This window comes from Arvicola amphibius, chromosome 8 (assembly GCF_903992535.2).
Source record: "Arvicola amphibius chromosome 8, mArvAmp1.2, whole genome shotgun sequence".
In the NCBI taxonomy this organism is placed as follows: domain Eukaryota; kingdom Metazoa; phylum Chordata; class Mammalia; order Rodentia; family Cricetidae; genus Arvicola; species Arvicola amphibius.
The window spans coordinates 35,846,129-35,865,494 of NC_052054.1; the positions used below are offsets into that span (position 1 = coordinate 35,846,129).

Sequence of the window (19,366 nt, forward strand, 5' to 3'; positions counted from 1 at the left end):
TCTTTTGGGGCTGTGATAGTGAATTCTATCTGTGAGGAAAACTTTTCCCCTTGGGATGTAAAGATGCATGTCCTAGCAACCTCCTTTTGAAGGTTTTAAATGAATTAAATTAATTCAAAGTGAAGCTAATTTTAAATGAAAAGTATGCCATCCTTCACGGGTACCTGTGTAACAAAGGTCACTTTTAGCATGTTCAAAAGGCAATGTTCGGTGTTCCAGCTCTTGGGCTGTGGGTTATAGTGGAGGATTACTGTAGTCAGAGGAAAGATGCGAGGAACCCAGTGTACTCTGGTTTTGAGAAAGGTTTGGGGGTTGTGGAGTTCTCTGTCTTTTACAGTTTTGTTTTTGATGCAGTTGCTCTCTGTCATTGCTGGAGACGGTGTCTTTCAGTCACAGCAAAGTGACGAACATTTGATTAGGAGAGTGGGGCAAATTCAATGGTCTGAGCTTTACCACCTGTTAGCTGTTACTGCCAGCCTTAGAATTCCCCAAGTTTCTCCACAGAGATCTCCATGGAAACTAAGCAAATAAGCCACTTGAAAGGAGGCATGGTATTGGTTTTTCTCATTAAAGCCACTGCTAGATTTTCATTAGTCGTAATCCATTTTCTTTCAAGATTAGACATACCGGCTACTTATTTTCCCGACTTGAGTAAACCCTCTACGTTGACTTGTGTACCCTTTGTAGATGAGCTGAGAAGCAAAGGTAATCATTTTCCCCCTGCTATATAGTCATATCTGAAAGTAAAGCCAGGGAGGCAGAAAGATGACCGGTGTGAAAGGGGAAAGGCCACTCGCTCTGTAAAACTCAGGCCATTGAGCAAAATGGAAGGCTGAGCGTGGCTACAGACTAAAATGACCCAGTTTTTATTTCAGTTTCCCCCACTTTAAAATTGTAAACTGTGATTTAAAATAAATAAATAATGTACAGAATAGCCTACCCCAGACCTCCAGGACTATTTAGACCTCAGTAAACTTGTGTGTTTGATTTGCTGTAATAGACAGCATAGACATCTTTTTTTTTTTTTTTTTTTTGGTTTTTCGAGACAGGGTTTCTCTGCAGCTTTTAGAGCCTGTCCTGGAGCTAGCTCTTATAGACCAGGCTGGTCTCGAACTCACAGAGATCCGCCTGCCTCTGCCTCCCGAGTGCTGGGATTAAAGGCGTGCGCCACCACCGCCGGGCCATAGACATCTTTTAAATCACGGATTGTTAGGGCTTAAATCCACACTTCACTCTTTTGACCTTGCGCTGCAAAGAAAGTTTTCACACTCCCTGCCCCGTTTGCAATAAAGCTGTCAACATTGTTTAGATTGTAGTTTTATAAATTGAAGTAAAGACTCATTATATATAACTTTTGTGTGTGTGTTTTTGTGTGTGTGTCTTTTCTTCTCTCCTCCCCTCCCCTCCCCTCCCCTCCCCTCCCCTCCCCTCCCCTCCCCTCCCCTCCCCTCCTTTTCTTGACAGGGTTTCTCTGTGTAGCTTTGGAGCCTGTCTTGGAACACGGTCTGTAGACCAGGCTGGCCTCAAACTCACGGAGACGAGCCTCCTCTGCCTTCTGAGTGCTTGGACTAAAGGTGTTTATTATATTACCAGGCCCAGCATATGTGTGTGTGTGTGTGTGTGTGTGTATTCATGTATGTGTTTATACATATATATTACTTTTAACAGGTATATGTATTATTTTTAAAAGGTATATATAAATATATGATTAGTTTTAAAATCACATATCATATATATATATATATATATATATATATATATATATATATAAATGAAAGCTTCAAAGCGTAAGCTTTTCTTTGGGGCTCAGCCCAGTAGAATGTACTGAGGTTTCTATTGGTATTGAATTTTTAATAAGAGTAGTGGCCAACAGAATATCACTAACAATTAAGTTCATGCGTGTCATGGTAATTACATGTTTCACCCTTAGCATTTGCTTTTTCAGGTGTTTTCATCACGTGGAGAAGATGTGTGTAGAATATAATAATATAATATTATTATAATATATATTATAATATATATAATATATATAATATATAAGAATATAATAATATAATAGAATATAATAATGTTCCTCCCTTCCTTTTCTAGGTGGCTGTACTTTTGATGATGGGCCAGGAGCCTGTGACTACCACCAGGATTTATATGATGACTTTGAATGGGTCCATGTCAGTGCGCAGGAACCCCATTACCTGCCCCCCGAAATGCCTCAAGGTGAGCTGCATTCTCCTAACTCAGTGTCCAGGGAATAGTTTTAGAATAAACAGTATTTTCTTACTTTATATCTAATTTATTATTATTGGCACTTCAAATCAAATTTATTATTATTATTGATCTTTTTGGTAACATCTAAAAATCTTTAAATACTCTTTACCTCTGAACGTTAACAAGGTTCTATATCGTCTCCTCTATTTTTCAAGAATTCTTATTACATCTTTCTTTTCACTTTGGAAAAACATCTGTAACTTTGTAAACATTGTTTCCCCCCCCTTAATAAGAAGTCAAAATCACTAAAACTGGGAAAAAAATCACAGAACAAACAAAATTTATAGGAAAAAGATAATGAAGTTTAATTATTTGGAATATCTTCGATTATATTTCACTGCGGTCCAGGTAGACTGTAGGCAAGCATGCAATAGCCTACGACCAGGAGAGAAATTGTCTCCTTCACCTCCAAAATATGAGTATGTCACTGGCTCTGTAGAGAGACACCCTGGAGAAAAAACTACCAAGTGGAGATGTTTTCTAAATAGATTCTGTACCAACATGGCAGAGGCCTGTTCCTTACTCACCTAGAACTTGTTTTAGGGATTGGTATTTGATTTTTGTGGTAGTATATTTCCTGATTGTTTAGGTTGTATCATATCAATATGTATCTTCCAGTTAATAATTATGGGACTAGTATTTCTTTCAGTTCTACGTTTTAATTCTAAATTGTGTATTTAACAGTAATTTGATTAATTATAAAATCAGAAAGCAGCATGAAATTTGAAGCATAGTACCTAAGTGAACAAGTGATCTTTAGAAAGAAACAAATAATTATATATAGAATATGTATGTATAAAAGATCACATTATTGCATTATGCTATGAATCACTTAATTGATACATTGATTTTTCTACTAATAATTTCTTTTGGACTATAATTTTAGTATTTTATTATAATTATATAAAGATATCTTAAATTGATTGTTTTTTCTACCAATTCAGAATGTCCTCCATAATTGACAGTGAATTTTAGACATCACCATTTTAAGTGCAAAATATCAATTCTGGTTACTGATTAAAAATCTTGCTAGTTCATATGATTCATAAAAACAAAGGAAAAACTATTGATGATTATCAGCAGACTATGATAAATAGTCAAAGCAAATAAAATAAAACCCAGCACATGGATCTCTAAATGAGGATTGTAAATAAATGCAATGCGTATATTCTTTGGAAATGTTTTGTATAGTTCTATTCTGTGATGAGGGCCTGGATTAGGTCCGCATTTCATTTTGAACTGTAGCTTTCCCTGGCTGAGTAAGCAAATGGTTATTTTGTGGTTAGACTAAGGCATAATCTTCTTTGTGGAGGAATACACTGATGGGCAGTCTTTCGTGGACAACCTTGGCTTCTTCAGCTTGACCCTGACACTTTGGCAGACTCCCTGCATCCTGCGTGTTGGTTTGCATTCTTCTTTCAAAGGCGCATGAATTATTATTCTGGCTCATTTTAATTACAGAAGCCACTGGACGTTTTCACTTGAATTTTCTCAGTGGTATATTTAGACTTAATATTTCATGTATATTAAAAAGGTGGGCCGGAATGCACACATTTTGACTGTTTATCATCAGAGAATAATCAGAAAGACGTTGATTTATGGAAATGTTGCCATTACTAATTGCTGTTGCTGGTGGGTAATGAGTACTGGAGAGAATGTTCAGATGACCTTGTAGGCTCACCTTTCACACAATTACTTAATCGCCGGTTACAGTAAAGGATGCTATGCACTGAAAATGAAAGTGTTTGAAATTCAGCCATATCCTCCAATTAATAGCACATTAAATAATTAATCATGCAAAGGAGGGAAAAGGTCACGGATACTTTTCTCTTCAGAACGTAACCACGTGTAGTCTGAGGAGGAGAGAGAGAAGGGCTTGTGTTGTGTGTTGCTTTTTTATTTCTTTTCTATGCATGTGAGTGTACGTGTGGGTTCACATGCCCTTGTGTATTTGTGTTTGTGGGGGGAGGACGATCCTAGGTGCTATTCCTCAGGAGTGCTCCACCTTGGTTTGGAGACATTGCCTCCAATTCACTTGGACCTTGCAGAGCTGGCTTATCTGACTGGCCAACCTGGAGCCTTCTGTCTCACGCTCTCTCCTTTGCCTTAGAAATTTTAAGAGCCTCATTCTTGTTTAGTATGGTATCTTAACCTTTGGGGAGAGAGATAGAAGTAAGGTCTCACACTTGAATGGCAGGCACATTCCTGACTGAAGGATCTACCTAGTCCTATTCAGTTCTTTTTCCAATGTGGTCCTCCCCCCCCATTTTCCTTCTGATATTCTTTTAAAGAGCCAACTAAGCATTAATCTGTCCATATATTGGCAAAGTGGACATAATTAGACTTACTAAATTTTAAGGTCTCGTTTTGGTGAGTTGGCTCACCTGTTAAAAGCACTTGTTCTTTTAGAGGACAGGAATTTGATCCCTAGCACCCACAGGCAGTTTGCAATTGTCTGTAACTCTAGTTCTAGGCAATCTGATGTCTTCTTCTGACCTCCATGAGCAACAGGCATGTACATGTGACATACACACACATATGTGTGCAAAACATTCATATGCATAAAATAAAATAAATAAATCTATTTAAAAATTTTAAATGACCCATTATTTCTTTTTGCACACAGATATGTAGGCTTGCTTAAGACTTCATTTACTGAAAATACATAAACAGAAACAAAAGACACAGCCAAGGCAACCATCTGTGCCCTGTGTCTGAGGAAGTCTGTCTGTGTGAGACAGACATGGTATTGAACCTTCTGAGGTGCATGGACATTGTTAATTATTGACTTTTTAAATTGGCCTTCAGAGGGTAACAAAAAAGGTGACTCAACAGTTTGAAATAACAAGGTAAAAATAAAGAAAATAAGGCATTAACTTCTCGCGAGAAATATGCTACTTTTAGTGACCGCTTGCCATGCTCCAGAGCAGTTCTTAGCTTGTTAGATGACAATAATAATGACAAAAAGGACTATTGGATGTTTGAAAATAGCGTGCAGAATAATGAACGCTTCATAAATGTGCCCTGTAGCCAAAAGTCACATGAAAATAGGAAAAGCTACTCATCAGTGTAAAGCTAAGTCTAGCTGTAATGAGAAGCCGCGGCACCCCTGTGACACCAGGTGTAGCTGACAAGAATACAGAGTAAGGGAAAGCCTCTTAGGCTACTGTGGACGGTCAATCTGCATAGCCACTTTGTACAGCCTAATGGCCAGCTAATCCATTCTTGGATATGAGCCCAGAAGAACTGAGTACATGTGTTCATTCAAGGAATGTACGGCTGTATATAGTACCAGTGTTCTTAATCATTCCAAGATGAAGACAACCTGAATTCTTGCAAGTAGTACAATGTATCAAAGTGTGGGAGTGTGTTCGCGTGATGAAATCACACCATGTGTGTTCGCGTGATGAAATCACACCACAATGTGAGAGAATCGACTCGTGCTGTGCATAGCAATATTGATGAATTTAACAAGCATCATCAGAAAATGAACTCAGACCCAAGAGTAGATACTGTATTTTGCCTCTTTAAATTTAAAAATAGGTCAGCTGATTGACGAGTTAGAAGTCTGTGTGGTAGTGCTTGCATTGGGAGAGGCTTGAAAGGAGACAGCCGGATGCTGGATACCCTGGGTAGTTATCTATCTGGGTGGCACTTGAGCTGCTCTCTGTTAGGAAATTACTGAGCTCCCGGTGGTAAGTTGTTTTCTGTTTGTATCTTACGAATTAGTGCAGAGTGACAAGTAAGTAAGACCCATTTTCAGAAGAATGCTGTTGAGAAGCTGGAATAATAATTATAATGTTGTAGGTTAGCAAAAGAGATACTCCAGGAGACCTCAGATAGTAACCACTTTTGCCACCCTTGATCGCAGCCTGTATTCATCTTTGGGCTTATGTATGTTTGAAGTTTTTTGGGTTTTTTTGTTTTGTTTTGTTTTGTTATTTTTTGTTTTGGGTCCAGTTATCCATTCACCAAGTTCTTGGCTATTTGTTTACTATATGTATGTGTCATCGTCCAAAGGGTGAGGAGCTTCCTGGTTGTCTTGGAACTCCTCTTCGGTCCTCATAATTCAACAGTCTCTCACTAGGTCAAAATGCTTGTTGTGGAAACATGAGGACCCAGGTCCCTGGTACCTACATAAAAAGTTGGGCATGGCTTTATGTGACTGTAACCCCAGAATTGGCGATGGAGACAGGCAAATCAGGGGAAGTTTCAGTCCTACTAACCCAGCAGATACAGTGAGCTTCAGGGTTAGTGGGAAGCCCTATCTATAGCATTGAGAGTGACAGGAGAAAACACTGGGTATCTCTCTATGACTTCTGCTCAGGTGCACCCATCCTCAGCCCTCCCCATACACCCCAACACCACTGCGCACCATGCAAACACACAACGCAAGTAAATAAAGATTTTTTTTCATTATTTCAGAAAGCTTTTCCCTCTTCTTAAAGAAAGCAACTGAGTGACAGTTTTTGTTTCTTAAACATTGTCATGACTAATTCTAATGTGATGAAAAGATTGTAATTATTCAGTAAACTTTTGTACTTATAAGTGATATCATCTATGTGGAATATGTTTAAATACTGTTCATTAGTTAGTACAGAAAGAGAATCACCACTTTCTTTTCCTTATTTGCCAGGCTAATTGCAGTGTTCCACATGGCAACCTGTTACATTAATACAGAAGAGAAACCCTAGAGCGTGTGAACAACGGACAGAAGTAGAAATTGTTCTTTGATCTTAGGCACATTTATGTCTGCTATCTTGACTGTCAAGGTTTCTTTGTGCTTATGACCACATGAAACAAACGTATTTGTCCATTTGACTATCTGTTCTGGTGTAGACCGGAGAGTGAGGGATGTGATTGACATATAAATATATTTCACTTTTCCTCACTGAAATTGTAACGGCTTTTTCCTTTGAACATGTTTCTCTGAAATGATTAATTACACTTTACTTAGGGTCCCTAGAGTATCCATTTGACAGTGTTTCAAATTATGACTACATTAGATTCCACCTTCAGCTTGCTTCTTCCTACTGCTAATATAAATCACTGTATGGAGTTTTTAACTTAAACTGCACATACTGTATGCTATAAAAAAAAAAGAAGGCTCTATTTCTGAGTAACCAGAAAACTGAAGGAGGAAACCATTACTCTCCCTTGTAAAACTTAGTGAGGTGTGATTTAATAGTTTATGGCCTTACAATTTAGAAAACAGATGAAATTATGCAGAAGAGGTACAGACATTAGCAATGCTCAGAAATGAGCCTTTGTATTAATTTGTTGGATTTAAAAATGAGTCTTCATTTTCTTAGTTTTAAGCATGTTTTATTAGCCAGGTTGTTAAAATAGAGCTTACATACTTCAAATACTTATTTGGTGAGCTTCCTTCTGCTTGCATATTCAAGAAGAACATGCTCATGGGTCCCGGGTTTGGTACTTTCTTCTGCTGGTGTGACGTGGAGAAAGTAGACACTTTGATGTCTACAGTTAAATGCACATGACAGAATTTATGGGGAACTTAAGCTCTGTATTTAATGATCCTTGTTTGTCACCACTCCAGCTCCATCAACGTGGTCATTATGAGGAACACTTAGAGGCTTTAAGACTAAGTAAGGCATTAAGGAAAAATTGGAAACTGTTTTTGCTAACTCAGATTCTTTCATATATGCACCTGAGAGATGAAAGTTAGCTATCAACTGATTGATTCCTGAATTTTTTAGGAAATCTCTCTTTCCCTTCCTCTCTCCCTCCCTACCTCCTCCCCGTGTGTGTAAGTGTGGGTGTGTATGCACAGCTGTGTAATGACATGTGTATAAAGGAGAGAGAGTCCAAGAACCACTGCGGATGTCACTGCCTTGTTTGAAACAGACTCTCTGTTGGTTTGCTATGTTTGTCAGTCTAGCTGGACCTTGAATTTCTAGGATTTGAATCTCGCCACTTTCTTCTGGTCAGGGAAGCCCTGGGATTAGAGACCTATGGCATTCGACTTTATGTAGGTCTGGAGATCCAAACTCCACTCCTAATGCTTGCGTGAGAAGTGCTCTATCCACTTGAGCCATCATTGCCCCAGCTTCATATACAATTTTTTAATCCACCTCAGAGTCCTATAAAATGTGTGATGTTGAAAGGAGCAGAGGGAGTCACTTGCTTACAGATAATCAGGAGAGATCAGTAATTTGTCACAGTGCCGCCTTGCTCTTAATGTTGTTACAGCCAGACTGACACATTTCCTTGGCTCCAGCATAGATATTTAAGTCTACTGTACAGTGTTACTTATTTTATTTAATCTACGTTGACTTTCTACTGTTGTGGGAGTGAAAACCACACACCGTTTGTTTTACTATCTCTTACTCTGCTAGGGAAATATCCTCTAGGATTCACTGTAGCTAAAATAACTGCTGAGCTTCAGGGTTTCCTCCCAAGATGCTCATCCTTTGGGGTGAGGCTTTGCCCTTTCATGCATTCACCTTTACGTTATTTTTAGTTAGTTGATGAACACTTTGCATCTGTCGGTCCGAGCAACCCTAAAAACACATTATCTGCTGTGTCATTAGAGCATGTGTGCTAGAAGAAAAAAAAAAAACAAGAACTCACTGAAGGCATCTGAGTCAAGTCAGGCTTTGGAAATCATTTTAAGGCTTTGTTTACAGTGGTCTATTTTAGGACAAGAATTACAGGCTTATTTCAGTGTGCCCGTCCAAACCTTGTCATCATTGTGTCTGTTGGTGTTTTCGCCTTGAGCGCAGCAGACAAGATAGTTTACCACATTTTAGCTGCTTATTAAAAACACCAGAAGTTGGAGGCAGGGTAAAGTGAGGAAGTGAAAGGGTGTTACGGAGCACTTGAAGGATAAACCACCATGAATGGCTACTTTTTAATGCAAGGATTATTACCTTTATGGACATAAATGCAGCATGAAGAATTTCTAAATTATAGAGAACAGAAATGGCATGCTGAGACAGGGCTTTCTTCCTGCTATTTCAGGTACATGATATATCTAAGTTAGATATGCTCCAATATATCTCACAGGGGGAAAGCAGTTCAGTATTAAAAGAGAGATAGAGAGAGAGAGAGAGGGAATTACATTGGTGTCACTACTAGAGAATGTCCAACTTCCCACATGAGTTACAGATAAGAATACAGAGTCAATTTCAAAGTCCACGCAGTCATCTTTAAGATGTACCCTAAAATCAATATGTAGTCCAGCGAAACAAAATTACTTTTCTTGGGATGAGGGTGACTCAAGCTATGGTTATGACCTTAGATGTTACCTTTCTAAAAATAAACTTGCCTCGTGATCCTGGTGCCTATCTGAGCTTGAGAGCATATTAGCTTCTGAACACAAGCAGGACTACCTGGAAATAAAGAGGCGTCAATGGAACAATAGATTAAATAGTGCAAATAGTGATTTTTTGTATAACTCTATGTGAAATTAAGACTTTCACCATAGCATAGTGCACTATATGTTCCTATGCTAAATTACATCCAAATGCTCTGCTATCTTAAAAGACTGTTGGCCTTCAAGTCTAATTTCCTCGGAGACAATGATTGTGTTATTTTTAAGGGTTCTTACCTCTTCCCTAAAGAAGAAATTATTGACTGAGAAAAATTTCTCAACAAAATCTTCATGTGTTGTGTGTTTAAAGCCCGTGGCAGCTTAGAGTGGTCTATAAGATCATTAACTCTTCACTTAGCAACATAGACTAAGAAAACGCTGGTGGCTTTTTGAAGGGCTGTGAGAAGCATGTTTAATAAGACAGTTTCAGAGAATTCACTACTCACTTAAGGGTTTCTTGACTCCCCACCGAGTTCTTTAATATGTAAACAGAAGTTACTGTCCTGCCCTGCCAGTCCAGCAACCATTCAGTCCCAACAAAACACACAGAGGCTTATATTAATTGTAAACTGTTTGGTCTTTTAGCTCAGACTTATTAAAACTAGCTTTTACAACTTAAATTAACCCATAATTCTTGTCTATGTTCGCCACATGACTTGGTAGCTTTTATCAGAGAGGCATTTCATCTTGCTTCCTCTGTGTCTGAGTGGCGACTGCAGACTGAGTCTTTCCTCTTCCCAGAATTCTCCTCGTCTGGTTGCCCCACCCATATTTGCTGCCTGACTATTTGCCAATCAGCATTTTATTAAACCAAATACAAGTGACAAACTTTTACAGGGTACAAGAGCATTATCCCACAGCATTAATACTTGCTTATTTATTAAGTATAAAACAGATTTGGCAACTATGTGTGTTTGTGTGTTCACTTATGATGTCTGTATGTGTGCATGCCTGTGTGCACGAGTGCATTCATGTACATGTCTGTGGAGACTAGAGGTCAGTGGTGTTTTTCTTCAAACCTTATTCTTTTAGTTTTCTTCAAAGGTTTGTTTACATTTATTTTATGTGTATGATTTTTTTTTTCCTGCTGCATGCATGCCATGCCTGGTGCTCATGGAGACCAAAGAGGATCTCAGTTTTTTTTAAATTTAATTTAATTTTTTTTGTGATGTTATGTGGGAAGTGAACCTGGGTTCTCTGTAAGAATATCAAGTGCTTTTAATTGTGGCACTTTCTCTCCAGCCTTACCAATTTGGCAAGACTAGCTGGTGTTAGCAAGCTCCAGGCATCCTTTCTTCTTTCTCCGTTCTTCAGCATGTACTCCAAGAATGACTTTTATTTTTATTTATTTATCTTTTTTATCCTTTGCTTATTTTCTTGGGGAGATTGAAATTAGGTCCTTGTATTTCTGTGAAAAGTACTCTGCTATGTGAATAATATTGCCTGTCTTGGGCATGGCAAGTTGATATTGAAAAAGCCTATTTTGAGTATGATTTTTATTCTTGCTATATCAATCTTTTGTCCATCCAAAGATTTACCATCTAGTATAATTGGTCCAATTTATATCTCATGTTTGAGTATACGTCAGTCAGTGCCAAGAGGAGGATGAGCTCCTCGTTGTTGACTTTCCGTCTGGATCCCTCTCCAGCCTGTATGGACCCCAACCTGAATACAATGTCCCTTTACCCTAATGCAGATAGCCAGGCAGATGTTATTGGCACAGCAGTAGGGCCAATGTTGAGTATAGATGGAGCAGGCAGCTATGATCGAGTGTGGTAGGATGAATCTGGAATTACAATTTCAACACCTCATTTCAAACCTTAAAAAAAAAAGACTACATATTTTCTATTAAGATGCTTAAGAGAACAGATTGAAAACTTCATGCCTATTTCAAGGACTTCACCCACGTAATTTCTAAGTGTAAATGTGTTCTAGCTCCTGAAATCAAGTCATATCACTTGGCAGGAATCGGCCTTTCTTGGTGTCACTTGGACTTGGATTCCATGAATTAGAGTAGGCACTGTTCCCACTTGCTGTAAGGACCTTCTGGGTATCCCATGCATGAATACTGTCTTTGTCCCTTTTGCAGGCTTATCCTTCCCATTTTGGTCAGAATATAGAGCTCCGTAAAGCACAAATACTTGAGTTGCACAACCGACTCTCTTGTTATATTTGTGCTAAGGAGAAGGCAGACTCTTAGGGTACTTGTTCTGTTAAACATCTTTGAAAAACAAAATCTGATTAAGAATTACAGATTTTTACTTTTGAAGGGTTATTTTAAAAAAGTCAGTGTTTTATTGAAGATTAATGAGAAGAATGAAGAACTTTGTCAGAAACCCTTTAAATAAAAACAATTACTATCTACTGTATACAAGGCCCTGAATTGGATCCTTTTGTTTTGTGTGTGTGTGTGTGTGTGTGTGTGTGTGGAGAGAGAGAGAGAGAGAGAGAGAGAGAGAGAGAGAGAGAGAGAGAGAGAGAGTTTTTATATACACAGATGCACGCATGCGCACACGCCACCACACCACTCCCCTGGTAATGTCCCCAAAAGATATTGTACCCAGGTTTTGTTTGTCAGTTGTCAGTTCCCAAAGTTATATTTAAGTCATCGTTAGTTATTGTGTTTGGAGACGGAAGTCTATATTTTGCGGCTGATTTCCTGGGGACTGTGGCTCTGTACTGGGAAAGTCTGACTGATAAGTCTGTTGGAATGGGGCTTGCTATTGAATACACACTAGTTAGCAGTACAGGCCCGTGGTAGAGGACTCAGTATGTGGCACCTCCCGTGTAGAGAGAAGCTTCAAGCAAATGTGGTGGAATGCAGAAACCAGGAGTTGATTAATTACCACAATTAATTACCATCAGGGTGAAGAGCAAAAATATCAGGGCAGAGGCATAGCTATTCCGTCTTCATTTTATTTCTGTTTCCCCGAAGATGAGACTATACGCAGAGTTTTTAGGTATCAACAAATATCCTGTATTTGGATTATGTTAGTCATATTTTTTTAATTTATTTTTCTTTTACTTTTGAGGCAGGGCCTTACTATGTAACCTTGACTTTCCTGGAACTCATTATGTAGACTAAGTTGGCCTTGAACTCTGAAATCTGATTACCTTTGCTTCTCAAGTGCTGGGATTAGAGGTGTGTGCCACCATAACCGGCGAGAAGCTTATTTCTACACTAATAAAAATTTCCTGAGCAAATTTAATATGCCTATTGAATGTGTCTAATGTGAAGCTCTTCAGCCTGCATAGCTCTTACAGGAGTGTGGTGTGGTGACTCCAATGACGAATGTCACTTGTTAGCATTCTGGTTTTCTTCAGGTACGAATTGGAGTCTTGATGACTGACCAAGATACTTTGAGAAATACCAATGACATATACGATGCCAAGAAAGCAATTTTTCATGATGGGCAACCTATGGAGAAAATGGGCCACTTGTACAGACAAGTAAAGGTTGGAAGGACAAAGAAGAAGAGGAAACAAAAGCCTGGGCTCTCGTGTTTATTGTTTCAGTGTTGTGTAATCCTCATGTTAAGACTGTAAGGACAAAGGTTGGCTGTTGCCAACACAGGCTTGCATTCCTCCTACTGGATACTCAGTGTCTTTCCTATGTGCCCACCATGGGAACAAGTCCAATGTGCTCCTGTAACTGCTTTTCACTGATTTTAGGGGCAGTTCTGAAAAGATAACTTAAAAATCTTAATTGTATTGTGGCTTTTTAAAATATAGAACCAGAAAATTAAACAGCAGTATTTAAAGAAATGAAAAAGAAATCCCGATGATAGTTTAAGCAAAACCCAATCTATATAATTTGGCTCTGGACCTTCAACATTCCAACCTCTTGAGATTTTTATCTCTCTGAATTTTGTGTTTCCTCTCGCAAAGAAGGCTGGAGAGTGACCACAGAGGGTTAGCAAGTTGATTAACACCGTGGTCTATATGCCCAAGAACCAGGGAGAGGACGAGGCATGGGGAGGGAGCCCCAGGTGAAGTAGAGGGAAGGACTATCTATCTAAGTTAATCTAACTTGGATGAAAGCTTTTGAAGGAAACCATTGCTTCTCTCCAAAACTATCTTTGGCAGGTATTACATTTCAAAGCCAATAAATTTCTTTCTGAAACCCTTTTTTTTTTTTAGAAATTTCTTATATTGGGCGACTTTCATCTTTGTCTAATTTCTTTCCTATTGTAAAGCAGAGACTTTCTTGAATGCTAGCCCTGCTCTGTTTTCCTTGCCCTCACATCTTATTTAGTTTACAAGAATTCTACTTACATTTGTTCCTGAAAGTCGGGTTTCTCGGTGGATATATTAACAGTAGTGAGTTATCTATGATGATTAGAACACTATTATTTTTCTACTTCACTTGTGTTGTTTACTGCTGCATTGCCCTCTCATCCCTAAACTTCTCAGTGAAACAAAAATTTCAAATAGGTTCTATTTGTAACAGAAACATTCGTGGTAAAGAGGTAGGTTCATGGTCTTGTCCTGTCAGTGACCACAGCTCCAGGGGAATACACATTTAGGTCTCCCCACGAGTCGTGTTTCAATATGGAAACAGTTTTGTAGAGTTTTCACAGAACAAAAAAGAGTCGTGTATCAAGACTTTGCAAAGTAGCTTGATAGAAACCTCAGAGAGGCAAGTTCCAGCAGGCTGGAGCCTCTCTCCTATAGGCCTCTGATGCTCCTGATGACAGGCTTAGCTTTGGGCTGGGTGGAAGCCACTGGTCTGGTAAGTTAACAGATTCCACACCGTTTTATATCTGTTAGCCACAGGATGTTAGTTCCCGACAGAAAAGTGGGCAGGGATGGCTACTGAGCGCTGTAAACCAGTGCGAGATAAAGTCTAATTAGGCTTTGGGTCTGCTGCATTCCCAGCTCGCCACATCACTGCCGTTCTAATCAATCCATCGGTCTTCGCAGACCAGCTTCTTTTCAGGCATTCTCATTCACAGTCCAATGCTTGAACTATATTCCTTCAATAAACATTGCTGTTTTATTTCACAGCCGCTTTCTATGAAAGCTTGAGACAGTGTAAGGAAAGTGGTCTTGATTCTTTTTAAATCTTACTGAATTTTGAGTCGTACCATGTCAGGAAGACTGGAGTGTGGTGGCAAAGAACTTGCCAGTTGCTTTGTCTGAACAACATTGCTGGGTGTTATATAATGTGCATGGCCTCTTCGTAGTCACTCTCAGTATTTCAAAATAGTGATGATATTTGGGTATTATTTCTTCTTTTCCCTGCCCCTCCCCTTCATCTTTGCTGGAGAATGAACACTGAATTTGGTGGTATTTTTCCTACCACTAAGTGACACAGTCAGCCCCCTGTTAGCAGTGTTTGAAGCTGGATCTGGTAGCACATGCCTTTAGTCCCAGCCCTCAGGAGGCAGACAGATGGCAGCCTGGTCTCCAGAGCAAGTTTTAGGATAGCCCAGGGCTACATAGAGAACAAAACAAAAACAAAATCAACCAAAAGAGATGACACAGTATCATTATTGACTTCTATTCATTTTAAACTGAATAGTGGTGACTCAGGCCAGTTTGGTCTGCAGAGCGAGGTCAAGGACAGCCAAGGCTTGAAAAGAAAAACAAAACAAAACAAAACAAAACAAAACAAAAACATGCAAATAACAAATAACAATTGAATGAACCTCAAAACCTTTGAAATGTGAATGAGCTTTTATCAGCCTTTCCTCCCACAATAGCATGTATTAGTTACCTCGGAATTGGGATTCTTTTTAATACCTTAAAATATTGAATGGCGAAGAAAGAAGTCGTGTATTTCCATCAGGGTTTTAATTTAGCTGTAGTGGAAAATGATGATGCTCTTACCCCATTGTTTGGGTTTATGCATTTTCCGCCTGTTACCTGACATCTCATCTTCTGTCTACAGTTCGCTGTGGTTAGCTGGGAACCATCGACTTTTTAATCTATTGCTCCATTTTAAAATTGAAGACCAGGCTGCCTGTTGCTGTCATGTGCCCACTATCCACTGATGAAGGTCACATTTCTCTTTAGTCATAATAGTACACTTTTTTGTTACCCTCAGTGATCATCAGCCTGGATGATTTCTTACTAGAACAATAATAGTGGTCCAGAGATGCTTGGGACTTATTAGCTTCTTTTCTTCGTGCAGGAACTGAACACCTGCAAGAACAAATACATCATCAGAGTGGACTGAATAGAGAAACAATGGCTGCTCTGGAGCCTTCACTGTCTGTTTGTAGAACACAGATTATGTGTGTCTGGAAAGACAGCACATTGTAATGGCATACTCCCCTCTCTTCTCACTGCCCATTTCAATGGTTAAAATCCCCCATCTCACATGCATCATAAAAGCCACTTGAGAGTTAAAGTAGTAGAGAAAACTTCAACTTAATAAACATACCACATCTAAGAGATCGTTCGGACCACTGGCACTCTTTCTTTTATTTTATTAAAATAATCGTGTATAAGTAAGCTGAAAGAGGAATTAGATTAACCCTCTTTTGAGTTCAGGTTCTATTGTTTGGGCTTTTATTAGGACATCTAACCTTTCTGAACTTCCATTTTGCCATAAGTAAATTAGAAATAAAATGATTCATATTTGTTCTCTAATTTTGTTGCACCAATAAAGCTCGGCTATTTGTGCAACATCTGTCAGTGTCTAGCATGCAGTTGTTTTGTGATAAATCTTATTCACCCTTTCCCCATTGGCCCCAAGGTGACATGGCTAGTTAGTGATCTCATTAATCTGTACGAAATTGATTTGAATTCCTCTCACTCACTTTAGCAGAGAATAATGTACTTGTGCATTATACTTTTTCAGTGGACCATTAGGAATTATTTTATGTCCCATTTAGATATTATCCTGTCCATGTGATTTCGACCACATACAGGCACCTTGCACTGAGACTCCTAATGATGCCTGAAAACGAGGCTGTATCTGAGTCTGAGCCACTGAATCTCCTCATGAACATTGGACATTTCCTTTCTATTTTGCTCCTGTATTTGTCTATTGTCATTTACTCAGTCAATCAAAGATAATGTCTTTCTGCATAATCTCGCCTGTAGCTATTCCATCTCATTCCCCCACTTATGGGACCACTCGCCACATCCGGAGCTTAAAGAATCCAGTCTTTGATTTTCAAAAGATTATTTTGTGAATCCTTCCTCTTTCAAGAATCATGTTTGTAGGTTTTCCTTTCAGCTCTTAAGTAACTTTCTTGTTCTGCAGCACTGTGATCAAAGCCCCATTTGTAGAGTGGGGTTGGGAAACCCCTTCCCTTCTTGCTCCCCTGTCTCCTTACCTGGTTTCTTTGGGAAAACATGAGAAATGGCTTTCAGCTTCACTGTGCTGGCTGTTTCTTGTAACTCATTGTTTGTTCTGAGTGATGTCCAGGGTAAGACAAACAACTACACAAACATTATTAAAGGGCAGAATGTTCCACAGTGAGCACGAGCATCGAAATAAGCACCTAGGCAGGTTGTTGTCCCCTGAAGTGAGCACCCTAGAAGAAGGAGGCTTTTACCACTACTCTAACCGACCAGTGTTAGGGGGAAAATGCATAGCCAATCTGCATTTTCAAAACATGTCAATGGTTGTATCCTGTAAAGGATTTTGGATTCCTGGAAATACAAAATGGAGGAAAGAAAGATTCTGTGACACTGCTTCTTACTTTTTAGCATCATACATTATGTCACACCACACCTATTTATTTATGTATTGCGTGCCTGCACGTGCATGAGATCAGAGGAGAACTTATGGGAGTCATTCTTTTCTTCCACGATGTGGGTCCCAAGAGTTAAACCCAGGTCACCAGGCCTGGCATAATGTGCTAGTACCCGCTGAGACATTTTGCTGGCCCTACTTCAGAGCCCAGAATCTGATTTTGGGGTTCTGGCATTACTAGTTCATGACTAGAATGAAATGTTTCCTCTTAATTTAAACTTCAGGGCAGTTTCATTTGACCTTTGCTTGTTGAAAGGTATTTGTAAAGGACTAGACTGGCGATGACCATACTCTGTATCAGTCAGAATGGGTTTTAATAATCCAAAGAAGTAGCAGATGCAGTCTGATGGCAATCCTAGTCTGTTGGATCGCAAACCTACGCCATGTTACTAACTGATATGTCAAAGAACAAGAGGGACTTGGGCAGCTCGTGGCAGTCCATTATGTAACAGCAGATTTGCGGTATTTTCTCTCATGTTAGGTTTCAAGGATAGAGTATGGGAGGCAGCAGAGGGAGCCTGGGAGTGTGTGGTGATAACGTGGCTCAGTAGGAGTTTACCAAGTTTCCAAAAGAAGTCAATAGAATATTTACTCAGAAACTAGAGTGAGTACTAGGAACAGATTGGAGAAAATTAAGATCCAAGGCAATCTGTCCATAGTTAGCTACTGTATTGTATTTTTGTTTTAACTAGCAGTGATGGACTACTACTTTACTGTGATAGACTTCCCATAATTCTAAAAGCCTTTTGTCTTTTAGAGTCATATTAACTGTAACAAATTACTTATTTCGACATCATATTATTTAATATTATTTTTATTTAAAATTTTATAATTATTTAAAAATAATTATAAAATATTATTTTTTAGAAAGAAAATAGACAATATCAGAAAATTAACAAAATTCTTTGCTGAAAAAGTTTCTCCAAAATTATTAAATTAATAGTGTATTTCACATAAAAATATTTGTATGTTTTTAGGAGAAAATAGGCAACTAACTAATGAAGCATCTAATGTTCAATATATACATATGCAGTAATTGTTTTGTGGTGTGATCATGTATTTTGACTGGAATATATTTTTCTCAGTATTTCTTGATTTTGTATTTTCAGTAGAAATACCTTAATGCTCATTTTCTTCCTACCTTACAGCTAATACACACATGGGAATGAACATGATAACAGCCCACGAAAATCATACTCAAGTCTTACAACCAAGTGTTTACTATTAGTATCTAGATGTTATATTTTCCTGCCCAAGTAGAAATTATCCATATTTATGTCTATGTGACCATATATTTATATAGTGTATAGGTATGCTTGCTCATTTAATATTATTATGTCATATGTTATTTTTCATGTCATAATTTTATTTTGTAACAAATATCCAGAATTTTTATAGTTCCTAAAAATGAATTTTGGCAAGATTGGCTCAGTGAGAACTACCCAGTCTTGTTCACATTCAGGACCCCAAGTTATGTTTTATTGAAATTACCTTATTGTGTGTCCTCTTATCCACATAAATGTGATCATTTTTATTACATGTTGATAAAAGCAACGATTTCATTTTAATTCAGTATGGCTTTGCTTTAATGTGTGTGGTTCACGTTTATCTTTTCATGAATGGCTGAGCAGTTGTAGAGCCTCTTTGTTACTTTCATTAACCCCCTTTATAGGTTACATCAGAAGCAACGTCCTTAGTCTGTGAAAGACAGAAGGAAGTGCTCCTTCTCACCATTAGGGAAGGAAGAGTTTGAAATCCAGCCTTCTTCCCATCCCTGTAACAGTGCTGAAGTTGAGTAAAGCCTCCCAACTGAGCGCACATTTCATGCTGTTTGTCTTCTCGTTTTATTTCCCCTTCTGTGTTATCAGGACCTTCTATGTCAATTAGTTAGCACCTCCTGTGTTAATTAAGACCCTCCCCCATTTATTTTGGAGCCAAGTACATTTCCTAGGCCAAGTAACTTTGGTATTGTTTCCTATCTTCTGTTGACCCCCATCCCTTTTGCTTCAATAAAATTAATCTCTGTTATTTCCCAATTACCTTTCTTTAAGTTT

General features: G+C 38.6%; 1 protein-coding gene across 2 annotated transcripts in view; it reads left to right on the forward strand.

Annotated features, from left to right (window-relative positions):
* Nucleotides 1-19,366, forward strand: part of Ptprk (protein tyrosine phosphatase receptor type K) — a 523,134-nt gene that overhangs the window by 129,850 nt on the left and 373,918 nt on the right. For both annotated transcript variants that reach the window (XM_038340426.2, XM_038340427.2), the window contains exon 2: nt 2,092-2,214. In XM_038340426.2, coding sequence (XP_038196354.1) covers nt 2,092-2,214 — 123 coding nt within the window. The remainder of the gene's footprint in view (nt 1-2,091; nt 2,215-19,366) is intronic.